The sequence below is a fragment of the Chiloscyllium punctatum genome, chromosome 10 (genome assembly GCF_047496795.1).
Source record: "Chiloscyllium punctatum isolate Juve2018m chromosome 10, sChiPun1.3, whole genome shotgun sequence".
Lineage (NCBI taxonomy): Eukaryota > Metazoa > Chordata > Chondrichthyes > Orectolobiformes > Hemiscylliidae > Chiloscyllium > Chiloscyllium punctatum.
In genome coordinates this window covers 115,960,089-115,974,125 of record NC_092748.1, presented here as the reverse complement: position 1 = coordinate 115,974,125, position 14,037 = coordinate 115,960,089, and the positions used below count along the sequence as shown (strand labels likewise).

Here is a 14,037-nt window from a genome sequence, read left to right as displayed (position 1 = left end):
CAGTAGCAGTAGTGGACTCTCCCTCTTTATGGGTATTTAAGCGGGCATTGGATAGGTATATGGAGGATAGAGGGTTAGTGTAGGTTAGGTGGGCTTTGATCGGCGCAACAACGAGGGCTGAAGGGCCTGTTCTGCGCTGTATTCTTCTATGTTCTATGTTCTATGTTCTAATAATGGCCTACTTTGGCTCCTACATCTTAAGTTTTTTTTAAACCAATCTCTTGTACAAGTTCAACATCATCGCCTTGCTCTTGTCCTCTCTTCTCCTATTAATAAAGCTGAGAATACTGCGTAATTCACTTACTGTTCTCTCTACCCGTCCTGACACCTTCAATGATGCACCTTGTAGAATTGTACCCCCTATTTAATATTGTCTCTTAAAGGGAAGGTACACGTCATACACTATTCTGTTATACGCTGGGCCATGAGATTTATCAGTGAGAAGAGATCAAGCCTGAAGTACATTTGATCTCAGCAACATGTTGCTCCACTTCTAATTCAACAGTTCACGAGACATCAGGACTTAGTCCAGATTAATAACAAGTGGGAAAGCCACAGCTCCAAAGGTGAAGTCTACGCTTCAGGCACCTCCTGAGAACCCTGAGCCTCTATGATTGGCTATTTGTCATTGTGTCATTCTGCCGGGAAAGAATTCATTTCTCACTGGATGAAGCTGAATAGACACTCAGATTTGATGGTATTAGAAAGGAACGTGACAAAAATACTTATGTGAATGTAGATTTAGAAAAAAAGTGATGTTTGATTCCCACAGAGGGATTTGGCAGATTGAAACATTAAAGATAAAAAAAGTAGCCATTTGATGTCTTGAGTCTGCTCCAACATTCTATATGATCATTGCTGATCATTGATCTCATTACCCGAAAATGATATTAAATTTAATTCATTGATGGGATGAGAGTGTCACTGGCTAGGCCAGCATTTATTGCCCATCCCTAATTACCCAGAGAACAATTAAGAGTTATTGCTGGGACTTGCTGTGAGTCTAGGCTTAATGTGGGTCAAAACACTGCTCCATCCAGACCGGGTAAGGATGTCAGTTTCCTTTCTTAAAGGACATTAGTGAACCAGATGGGTTTGTCTGACAATCAGCAATGGTCATCATTAGAATCTTAACTGCAGATTTTTATCGAATTCAAATTCCACCACCTGCCATGGCGGGATTTGAACTGAGGACCCAGAAGATTATCTGAGTCCCTGGATTAAGAGTCAAGTAATAAGACCATTAAGCTATCATCACCCTCCTCTCATATCCTTTGACCTTTTAGCCATAAAAGATATATTAACCAAGATATATTAACCTCCTTCTTAAAAACACAAACTGTTTTGGTCTCAACTACTTTTTGTGGCAATGATTTCCACAGGCTCACCATCTGGAACGTCAAGATTGTACTGTTAATGGGTCAGTAATGAAGGAGTGCTGCATTGTCTGATGATCAGTTCTGACGAAGCACCTCACTGTCTGTAATGAGACAGTGCTGCTCTGTCAGAGAGTCAGTACTGAGGGAGAGCTGTTCTGTCAAACTGTCAGTACTGGTAGAGTGCTGCGCTGTCAGAGGGTTAGTACTGAGGTAGTGCCACACTTTCAGAAGTCAGTATCAAGGGAATGCTACACTATCTGAGGATTAGTACAGAGGGAGCATGACACTGTCAGAGGATCAGAACTGAGAGAATGTTGCACTTGCAAAGAAAGTACTGATGGAGTGCTGCATTGTCAGAGGGTCAGCACTGATTGAGTACTGTACTGCACTGTCAGGAGATCAGTACTGATAGAGAAATCAGCACCGTCAGATGGTCTGCACCGAGGGAATGCCATATTGTTGGAGGTTAGTACTGAGAAGTGCTGCACTGTCGGAGGTCAGTATCATGAGAGTGCAACACTATGAGATGGTCAGTACTGTGGGAGTGCTGCACTGTCAGAGAGTCATTACTGAAGGAGCGTTGCAATGTCTGACAGTCAATAATGAAAGAGTGCAGTGGAATGATGCTGCAAAGCACAATGTGACAGGATGCAGGGAAAGCAGATTAGTCTTTCCTATTAACTTCAGTTCACAATTAGGTCTCCAGCTTTTTTAAATCCTTATTTCTTAAAATTAAATAGTTAAGTAGACAATTGAAAAAAATAACAGTACAAAAAGCAGAGGTTTTTCAAGGTTATGAGCTGGAATATTAGAGAAATTAATGAGTTAATTGAATAAAATATAATACTGATGGATGTTGGGTCATGTGTTGCTGCTGCAGCATATTGGAACTGCTGGATACTAAGGTGTTCCACAGCGAACATATTAATACTGACTATTTACAACTTGAGGAACTTCAGATTCAAGCTGAGGAGCTGGAGTCTGAGCTGCATACACTGAAACCCATTGGAGAGGGGAAAATTACCTGAATACATTGCTCTAGCAGTCAGTCACGCCTCTCGGCCTAGATAATTCAACTTTGGTCTGTGATCAGGGACAAGAGGTATGATTGTAGCTAAGGAATGTATGAGGACTCAGGGTTGCAATTGAGGAATCACTGTCCCTGAAGTTGCCCAACACTTTTAAAGTTCTTGTGAACTGTGCAGGTTAAGACTAGGGAATGAGCGGACTGATCATGAAACCTTGGTGTAGTCAGGGAAGAAAATAGTAATGTCATAGTGGTAGGAGACAGGGACAGATACTGTTCGATGAAGTCATAAGTGGGGATCCTGAAGGCTGTATCACCCACTTGGTCCCAGGATTAAGGATCTCACCAGGGAGGTGAAAAACAACTTGGAGAGGGAGGGTGGGATCCAGTAGTATCCTTGTGAATCGAATAACAGTGACACAAAGATTAGTGAAGTAACAGAAAGCATAGGGGACTGTCAAAGAATACAGGAGAATATAGATATAGACTGGAGAGTTGGGCGGAGAAGTGGCAGATGAGTTCAATCCAGGCAAATATGAGGCGATGCATTTTGGGAAGTCTAATTCTAGATCGAGTTAAACAGTAAACGGTAGAACCTTGGAAAAAGTTGATGAGCAGAGAGATCTGGGAGTTCAGGTCCATTGTACCCTAAAGGTTGCTGCACAGGTGGATAGAATGGTCAAGAAGTAAGCTTGCCTTCATCGGATGGGGTATTGAGTATAAGAGCTGGCAGGTCATGTTAAAACTGGTTCAGCTGCATTTAGAATACTGTGTACAGTTCTGGTCACCACATTACTAAAAGGATGTGGACGCTTTGGAGAGGGTGCAGAGAAGGTTTACGAGGATGTTGCCTGGTATGGAAGGTGCTAGCTATGAAGAGAGGTAGAGTAGGTTAGGTTTGTTTGCATTAGAAAAAAGGAGATTGAGGGGGGACCTGTTTGAGGTCTATAAAATCATGAAGGATATAGACAGGGGAGATAGAGATAAGCTTTTTCCCAGGGTGAAGGATTCAATAACGAAAGGTCACGCTCTCAAGGTGAGAGGTGAAAAGTTAATGGGGGATGCACACGGCAAGTACTTTACACAGAGGGTGATAAATGCCTGGAACGCGTTGCCAACAGAGGTGGTACAGGCAGGCACAGTATATTCATATAAGATGCGTCTGGACAGATGCATGAGTAGCTGGGGAGCAGAGGGATACAGATGCTTAGGAAATGGGCGACAGATTCAGACAGTGGATTTGGATCGGCTCAGGCTTGCAGGGCTAAAGGGCTTGTTCCTGGGCTGTAAATTTTCTTTGTTTTTTAAACTAGGGCTGTAGAGAAGGTTTTAAACTAATTAGAGGGCTGGGGAGGCTTTGTGAGAGGGGAAATGTAAGCTTCCAAAGTAAGAGGATATGACAGTATTACAGGGCAGCTATTAGGATAACAATACCTCGAAGACACGGGGGCAACAGAGTTTCCAACATTGAAAAAAGCAGTGAATATGGTCAAAAGAAGAATTAATGGTTCTTTACTTGAATGTGTGCAATGTTCAGAACAAAATAAATAAACATAAGTTAATTGGTATAATATTATAAGAGATGGTTACAGGGAGAACAAAGCTAAATATTCAGCAGTATGTGGCATTTCACAAGATCAGGCAGGAAGAATAGCATAGTGGGGTAGCATTATAAATATGAGATGGAATAGGTCTGACAGCAAGAAATGATCTTGGACTGGAGGATCTAGAATCTATAATGGGTGGACGCAAGAAATAAAAGGGGGAGAAGACACTGGTGAGAGTAGTGTACAGGTTTCCTAATAGTGGGTCCTAATAGTAGAGGTTCCCTATATAGTGGGGCAGAGAATAAATGAACAGACAATGAGGACCTGTAATTAAGGTAGTAGGTTAATCAATAGGTGAATTTAATCTTCACCCAGATTGGGAAAATCAAATTGGCAGAGGTAGCCATGAGGAAGAATTCATAAGACTGTAATTGGAACCTTTTTCTAGAACAATATGCTGTGGATTTAACCAGGGATCAGACTATTTTGTTGCTGGTGACATGTAATGAAGCAGGTTTAACAAATAATCTCAGAGTAAAATATCTCCTCGAACAGTGACCACACCAAAGTGTAATCTAGCATTCACTTTGAGAATGACAAACTTGGGTCAGAAACAATAACTAAGCTTAAAGTAGAATAATTACATGGGAACGAGGGCAGCAGTTGTTCGAAAGAACTGTATCAGGTATGATTTTTCAGGTGCAATAATAGATATTTAAGAAAATTATTAATGAACCACAGCAAAGATATATCCCAGTGAGAAAGAAGGATCCTCGGAAGGGGATAAGCCAACCATGGTTAACCAGGAAAGTTAGGATAACTTCAAACTGAAAGAAAAATTATGTAAGGTGGCAAAGATTAGTGGTAAGTCAGAGCATTGGGAAAGTTTTAAAATCCAATAAAAGATAACCTGAAATAAATAAATAGGTAGAAAGTAAAATTTGAGGGTAAACCAGCAAGTGATTCTTCAAATTCACTTTGGAAGAAGAGGTCAAAGTGGACAGAGGCCCTTAAAAAGTGGAGTTGGAGAATTAAGAATGGGATTGGAAAATGCCAGTGTAATTCAAAAAGGGAAGGAGACAAAAACAAAATAGATAACTGCAGGTCAGTTAGCTTAATGTCTGTCATGCTGTTGGCAAAATTAGAGATATTTATGAAAGACATAATAGCGGACCATTTAGAAAGTACATAATATGATCAAGCAGTATCAGCACAGCTTCAGAAATGGAAAGTCATGCCTGACAAACTTACTAGCATTTTTTAAGAAGATAACAAGCAGGATAGAAACAAGCTGAACAGTAATTGTAATATAATTGGATTTTCGGATGTTTGAAAAGGTACCAGACATTAGGCTACTTAATAAGAACCCATGATTTGGAGATGCCGGTATTGGACTGAGGTGTACAAAGTTAAAAATCACACAACACTAGGTTATAGTTCAACAGGTTTAATTGGAAGCACACTAGCTTTGGAGCGACGCTCCTTCATCAGGTGGTAGTGGAGGGCTCAATCCTAACACAGAATTTAGAGCAAAAATTTACAGTGTGATGTAACTGAAATTATACATTAACAGACAATTAATTTTTCAATGTATAATTTCAGTTACACACTGTAAAATTTTGCTATAAATTCTGTGTGTTGGGATTGAGCCCTCCACTACCACCTGATGGAGCATTGCTCTGAAAGCTAGTGTGCGTCCAATTAAACCTGTTGGACTATAACCTGGTGTCGTGTGATTCTTAACTTAATAAGAACCCAGGTAGTACGTTAGCATGGATAGAGAACTGGCTAACCCAGAAGAGAGTTGAGATGAGGGAATGCATTTTCAAGATGGCAACCTTAACTAGCGGACTGTCACAGGGATCAGTCCTGGGCTACAATTATTCACTATACATGTTAATAAGTTGGATGAGGGAAGTGAATATACTTTAGCCAAGGAAGTAGATGCTACAAAATTGGTAAGGCATGATGACAAGGACAAAAAGAGTTTGCAGAGATATATAGACAGGTTATATGAGTAGGCAAAAACTTGGCAGAGTGAGTATAGCGTGGGAAAATGTTAGGTTATGTAGTTAAAAATCACACAACACCAGGTTATAGTCCAACAGGTTTAATTAAGCGTGTGTGTGTGTTTGTGTGTGTGTGTGTGTAGTGCAGAGTGTCTTGAGTCTTTTGGGGGGGTGCATGTGTGAGTGTGTGTCTGTAAGGGTGTGTGTGGGTGTCTGTGTATATGTGTGTCCGTGTGTATGTGTGTATAGGAGTGCCTGTGTGTGTGCGAGAGTTTGTGTATGTAGGAATATCTGTGTGTGTGTACAATGCAAGGGTGGTCACCTGCAATGTGACATGAACCCAAGGTCCCGGTTGAGGCCCTCCCTATGGGTACCGAACTTAGCTATCAGCCTCTGCTCGGCCACTTTTCGCTGCTGTCTGTCCCGAAGTCCGCCTTGGAGGATGGTCACCCGAAGGTCCGAGGTCGAATGTCCTGGACCACTGAAGTGTTCCCCAACTGGGAGGGAACACTCACCCCACAAAATATGTGTGTGCATGTGGGTGTTGGTCTGTCTGTATGTGTGTGTCTGTCTGGGTTGGGGGTTGTGAGTGTGAGAAAGCGTATGTGTGTATGTGTGTGTGGCGCAGAGTGTTTTAAGTCTGTGAGGGGGTGCATGTGAGTGTGTGGGAGTGTGTGTGTCTGTAAAGGTGTATATGTGTGTCTAAAAATCTAATTTTTAGATTAGAATCAATCTAAACATCATGGCAAAGACAGAGAACACAGGGGGCTAACACCTTCAACATATTGTCTAGCTATCACCATGTGATTGTTGTGTGGTGCCCATTCATCCGTTGTCGTAGCCTTTGCTCGGTTTCCCCAATGTACCATGCCTCCAGGCATCTTTGCTTACAACGTATAAGATAGACAACGTTGGCGGAGTCACATGAGTACGAGGTGGAGGTGTCCCTACGCGTAATGGTAGTATCTATGTCCACACTCTGACACGTCTTGCAGCGCCTACTGTGACAGAGTTGTATGGAGCTGTCCTGAGAGCCAGGCAGCTTGCTACGAACAACGATCTGTTTGAGGTTTGGCGGTTGTTTAAAGGCAAGTATTGGAGATGTGGGGAATGTCTTGGTGAGGTCCTCATCTTCATTGATAATGTGTTGCAGGTCACGAAGAACATAGCGTAGTTTTTCAATTCCTGGGAAATACTGAACAATGAAAAGTACCCTGTCGGTTGCAGCACGTGTCTGTCTCCTGAGGAAGTCATTACGGTTCCTGCCTATGGCACGTCGGAATTGGAGGTTAATGAGTTGGGCATCGTACTCCGTTCTTGTGAGGGTATCCCTGAGTACTTCCAGGTGTCTGTCACGTTCCTCCTCATCTGAGCAGATCCGGTGTATGTGTAGGGCTTGTCCATAGGAGATGCATGTGTCCAAGAATGAGACTGATAGGCGAGAGTAGTCCATGGTGAGTTTGAAACTTGTTGATGTCACTGTGTAGTTTTTATCAGTGACTCCTCGCCATGGGTCCAGAGGAAGAAAATGTCGTCAATGTCCTGGTGTATAATATTGGTTGGAGATCCTGCAAAGAGAAGTAGTCTTGTTTGAACCTGTGCATCAAAGTTTTGGCATATTGGGGTGCAAATTTGGTCCCCATGGCTGTTCTATATGTCTGGATGAAGAACTGGTTGTCAAAGGTGAAGACGTTGTGATCAAGGATCATTTGTTGTGATCATTCGACCTCTGACCTTCGGGTGACCATCCTCCAAGGCGGACTTCGGGATAGGCAGCAGCGAAAAGTGGCCGAGCAGAGGCTGATAGCTAAGTTCAGTATCCATAAGGAGGGCCTCAACAGGGACCTTGGGTTCATGTCACATTACAAGTGACCACCATTGCACTATATACAAACACAGATACTCCTACACACACACACACTCACACTCACACACACACAAGCACTCCTATACACAGCTGCATACACAGACACGCACACACACCCTTACAGACACACACACTCACACATGCACCCCCTCACAGACTTAAAACACTCTACGCTACACACACACATCCGCTTTCTCACACTCACAACCCCCAAACCAGACAGACACACACATACAGACAGACAAACACCCACATGCACACACATATTTTGTGGGGTGAATTTGTACTTTCAGGGTTACATTGTACTTTGCTCAAAAACTGCAGGCGTTCATATAGAACTCTGAGCCCAAAAACTGCATGAATTCATGTAAAACTCCGTTATCTCATTTTTTAGATTAGAATCAATCAAAACATTATGGCATTGACAGAGAACACAGGGGGCTAACATATTGTCCAGCTATCATCATTGTTAACAGCTAACCTGAGAATGCAACTTTTTAAAAAAGGTTTTGTGATTTACACATGAAAGAAGTGAAACTATCATGATATTCGAACAGATGAATGGCTTAACAGACAATCAATTTTTCAACGTATAATTTCAGTTACATCACACTGTAAATTTTTGCTATAAATTCTGTGTTAGGATTGAGTCCTCCACTACCACCTGATGAAGGAGCGATGCTCCAAAAGCTAGTGTGCTTCCAACTAAACCTGTTAAACTATAACCTGGTGTTGTGTGATTTTTAACTTTGTACACCCCAGTCCGACACCGGCATCTCCAAATCATGAGGCTATATACTTTGGCAGGAAGAATACTGGAGGTAAACATTAGTTAAATGGAGAAAGACTCCAAAATGTTTCAGAACAGATGGATTTCAGAGTCCTCATGCATAATTTTTTAAAAAGTAACATCCAAGTTCAGTGGATAATAGGACAGACACACAGAATGATCACCGTAGACCACAGCCAAAATATTGTAAACAGCTGTGCTCCCCTTATCTTAGGAGAGGCATTTCAACATTACAGACATCACAGAGAAGGTTCACTAGGCTGATACTGGTTATGGAGGATCTGTCTTATGAGGAGAGGTTTTGTAAGTTGGGTTTGTATTCAAAGGAGTTGAGAAGAATGAAGTATACAAGCTTCTTAGGTGACTTGACAGGGTAGATGCGGAAAGGTTGTTTCCCCTTGTGGGAAGTCTAGAACCAGAGGGAAATAATCTCAGAATAAGGGGTCAGATATTTAAAACTGAAAGGATTTTCCCTCAGAAAGTAGTGAATTTGTGTAATTCTTCACTGCGGTGGGCTGTTGAGGCTGGGTCATTAAGTATAGTCAGGGCTGAGACAGACAGATTTTTAATTAGTAAAGGAATCAAGAGTTTGGGGAAAAGGCAGGAAAGTAGAGTCAAGGATTATCAGATCAGACATGACCTTATTGAATGGCAGAGCAGACTGTGATGGGCTGAATTGCCCACTGCTCCTACATCTTATTGTCTAATGGTCTGACGACATGGGGGCTGTACCTGTGACAGTCACTTTAAAGGTCAGTTTGTCTGAGTCAGCATCACAGACATATTGTCCAGAATCGGATGGTTCAGAGTCGAAGATCATCAGCTCCCTTATCAGACCCCGTGACTCGATCCTGATTTTGTCACTGGGCCGCAGCTCAATCCCATCCTTGTACCAGCGAACCTGCACATCTGGATGGGATAGTTTACATGTCATAGCAATGGTCTCAGACTCAATGAAACTGCGATCTTCCGAGATATGGGAACTTCCAACAATCATTACAGGAGGATCTGGAAGGAATACCATGAAGTTTATCAACAATGAACTATCAGAATTTAGTATACCCATTATCGAGGGCATTGAGACTTCCCTCATCACTGCCAGAGATTTATAGCTATATAGCAAGAGCAAATTGCATTTATATAGCACTTTTAATCATAAGAATTGAATTTGTAAAGCATCTTTTACAGAAAAAAACATGCACTTATATGGCAAATTTGCACAGTAAAAATTTGCATTTATAAAGCACCTTTGACAGTAAAAAGATGCACTTATATAGCATGGTTGTACATTAAAAAATTGCACTTATATTGCACTTTTACACATTAAAATATTGCATTGATATAGCACCTCTTCAGAGTAAAATATGCATTTGTAAAACATGCTCTAACATGTCACAGCATTGTTACCAAACATAATTCGATAACCACAACACCAAACCTGCAGAAAGGGATAGGTTTTAAGAAGTTTAATGAAGGACAGAAAGTATTGACCGAGGTGCTGGTGGGGGAGGACTGAGTTTGGTTGGTGCAAAACTGACCTGCTGTTTGCAGACGATGTCACTCAGGGGCAGTTTGTAAGAAAGATGCAGGAGGGGGCTGATGACAGACTCTTGGAGGTCACGAGAGATGACAGAGAATGAACACTAAGAGAGGCTACTGAGGGTAATTCTCTGGATACAATGTGAGGGATTGGAAGGGAACCGTGAGAGAATCCCATCAGAGCGACAATAGTGAAAGAGGGGTTGGACAAGGATGGTCAATGTGTCAAAGGTTGAGAACATGAAGAGGGAAAGTTTAGCCACAATCACGAGCACACAAGGTGACATTTGTACCCTGAGCAGAACAGTTTTCTTATGGGCACAGGAGCAAAAACCTAATGGGACAAACACTGAGGTGCTGGAAAAGATGGGGAATAAACTGGGGGTGACAACTTGCTCAAGAAATTTGGTGGGGGTGGTGGGGTGTAGTTGGTGATACATGATAGTTGGTGAGGATGGAGATTGTGTCAGAAACACAGGAACACCACAGAATTCCACCTATCCCATGAGGGACAGGGACTGAGTCTGGAGTTACTGCCTGAGTGATATTGCCCTGTGTCACAAAGACAAATACATTTTTGATGGTCTCAGTGAGCATCATCTGTGTCAGCACGCAAAAACGAGAAAAGTGTCTGGGGAAAGCTTCTGTGAGGGCACTGAGCCTGAGCTTTGTTACCTTCCACACGCACTCTGAATACAATGCTATCGCTCTGTACATCACAGAGGTACTCTCCAGAATCTGTTGTCCGAGCGTCCAATATCTGCAGAGACCGGAACGTTCCTTCCCTTCCCATGGAGATCCTCTCATTTTCCACCACCTTCGCCCTGTCTTTGTACCATTTGGCAATACCATCTGGCCAAGACAGTTCACACTGGAGGGTAATATCCTCGGAGGTCAGGTACTTATACTCTGCTGGATCCTTGTTCTGTCTGACTATCTTAACTGGTGGCTCTGCAGATAAAACCAGGGATGTGTTGGTTTAATAGTGTATCAATAACAAGAATATGTATTTATTTACCACCTTTACCTTGTAGAGATAGCTCAAGATGCGCAATTAGACTCAAGTTAACACCAAGACACATGAACATATTAGGGCAGGTGATCAGTGCCTTTACAAACAATTACACAAACGTTTACAATACAGAAATTGGTCATTCAGCCAATTATGGCTGTCGATGTTAGTTCACTACGAGAACATCCTCCCACACATTTACATCTCACCCTTTCTGCATCACAATCAATTCTTTGCTTATCCATAGGTTCCCCATACATGTTATTTCATTCAATTTCTGAGAGCACAAGTTCTATATTTTCCCCACTTTCTTGGTGATATGTTTCCCTGTCTTCGTGAATGCTTTTATAAATGACCAATAAGATAACCTGAGAAACGATGGGCTGGTGATATTATCAGTAGATTATTCATCGAGAGATTTAGGTAATTTTCTGAGAACCCTGGGTCTAAATCTCACCATAGCAGATGGAAGAATTTGACTTCAATAAAAACCTGGAATTAAGAGTCTAATGATGACTGTGATTAAAAATCAAACAACACCAGGTTATAGTCTAACAGGTTTAATTGGAAGCACATTAGCTTTCAGAGTGACACTCCTTCATCAGGTGATAGTGGAGCGTCCTGATGAAGGAGCGTCGCTCCGAAAGCTAGTGTGCTTCCAATTAAACCTGTTGGACTATAACCTGGTGTTGTGTGCTTTTTAACTTTGTACACCCCAGTCCAACACCGGCATCTCCAAATAATGATGACCATGATACTGTTGCTGACTGTCAAGAAAACCCATCTGGTTCACTAATACCTTTCATGGAAGGAAATCTGCTGTCCTTATCTGGTCTTGGCCTACATATAACTCCAGGTGCACAGCAATAAGGCTGAAAAAGACATTTTTGTTTACAGAGGGCTATGAGTCTTGAAACTCTGCCTCCCTTGCCCTTTTGGGAAGATAGTCTTTAAATGTTATTCAGCTGAGGTAAATACATAGGAGAAAGTGAGGACTGCAGTTGTTGGAAAGTTGAGTCAAAACGTGTGGTGCTGGAAAAGCACAGCAGGTCAGGGAGCATCCAAGAAACAGGACAGTCTATGTTTCGGGTGCAAACCCTTTATCAGGAACGAACCCTGATGAAGGGATTAAGCCCAAAACTTTGGCTCTCCTGCTCCTCAGATGCTGCCTAACCTACTGTACTTTTCCAGTGTCACACTTTTCGACTGGGGAATTACATTCTTGATAAGGAGGGGGTGAGATGCTACGAAGGTGTTGATGGGAATGAGGAGCACTCAGATCAGCCACAATCTAAATGCATGCAGAAACAGACTTGAGGGCTGAGTGGCTTATTTCTAATCCCAATTTACATGTTGTATGGTACTGGCACCTCCAAGAGCAGGTGGCAATGGTGGGAGGAGTCAGACAGTAGAGTCATAGAGTCATACAGCATGGAAACAGACCTTTGGTCCAGCCAGTCCATGCCGACCAAGTTTCCCAAACTAAACTTGTCTCACTTGTCTCATATCCCTCTGAGTCAAGAAAATGGTGCTAGAAAAGCACAACTGGTCAGGCAGCATCCGAGCAGCAGGAGAATCGATGTTTTGGGCATAAGCCCTTCATCAGGGCTTATGACCTCCAGCAACTGCAGTCCTCACTTCCTCATATCCCTCTGAACATTTCCTATTCATATAGCTGTCCAAATTTCTTTTAAATTTGGCATCTATCACTTCTTCTTACAATTCAACCCACAGGCACACAACCTATTGTGTGAAAAGGTTACCCTCAGGTCCCTTCTAAATCTTTCTCCTCTCACCTTAAAAATATGCCCTCTAGTTTTGAACCACCCCATCTTAGGGAAAAGATCTTTGCTATTGACCTTATTGCCCCCCGTGATTTTATTAACCTCCTTCAGGTCACCCCTCAACCTCCTATTCTCCAGTGAAAAAAGTCCGAGCCCATTCATTATAACTCAACTCTCAAGTCCCAACGACATCCTTACAAACCTCTCTGAACCCTTTTCAATTTAATAATGTCCTTCGCATAGTAGGGCGACCAGTACGGGACACAGTACTCCAAGAGTGGCCTCACCAACATCCTGTGCAATCTCAACTCCTACACTCAATGGTCTGAGCAATGAAGGCAAGCATGTTAAATGCCTTCTTAGCCATCCTGTCTAACTGTGACACAATTTTTAGAGGACTAGGTTCCTGAACGCCTCAGTCTTTCTGCTACCACTAACTGTATATGTTGTTCATCTTGCCAAAATGCAATACCTCACATTTATCCAAATTAAACTCCATCTGCCATTCCTCAGTGCATTGGCCCAATAGATAAAGATTCTTTACAGATCCAATCTGCACAAAGGCATATCAATGTCAGAGGGCTCATTCAGGTACAGAGACAGACAGACAGGGAGATACAGAGACACAAAAGATTCCTCAACCAAGATGAGAACGACAGTCTCAATCCAACATAAGTAATCCACTTTCCTAGTTTTAGTTTTAAGTTAATTTCAGGTTTGTGAAGACCGGATGTCAGTAGAATAAAGAAACACTGCTTCATGATCTTTGGGCCATCTGGTTGCTTCAACAGAATATGTTTCTAAGCACAGTAGATATTGTAAGAAACTTGGTGCAGTTTGATAGAGATGGGAGAATACTGGCTGAACTCAAGATTATGGAAGATGGATGTGGGAAACCAAGAGGACAGCATTGTTTGGAAGTGACAGAGGTGCACAGCATGCTGTCAGTAACAGTCAGGTTAAAGAAGAACTAGAGACAGGTGATATTACACAGACGGAGATCGTACTCTTTGTTTTAGAGGCAAGGGATTGGAAGCTGAGCTCAGGGTCAAGCAGCACTTCAACTTTGGGATTGGTCAGGAT

General features: G+C 42.3%; 1 protein-coding gene across 4 annotated transcripts in view; it reads right to left on the bottom strand.

Annotated features, from left to right (window-relative positions):
• The window catches only part of LOC140482474 (obscurin-like), a 322,475-nt gene that overhangs the window by 104,417 nt on the left and 204,021 nt on the right, over window positions 1-14,037 (bottom strand). For all 4 annotated transcript variants that reach the window (XM_072580002.1, XM_072580005.1, XM_072580003.1 and 1 more), the window contains 2 exons: window positions 10,834-11,109; window positions 9,352-9,627 (listed from right to left, as the gene is read on the bottom strand). In XM_072580002.1, coding sequence (XP_072436103.1) covers window positions 9,352-9,627; window positions 10,834-11,109 — 552 coding nt within the window. The remainder of the gene's footprint in view (window positions 1-9,351; window positions 9,628-10,833; window positions 11,110-14,037) is intronic.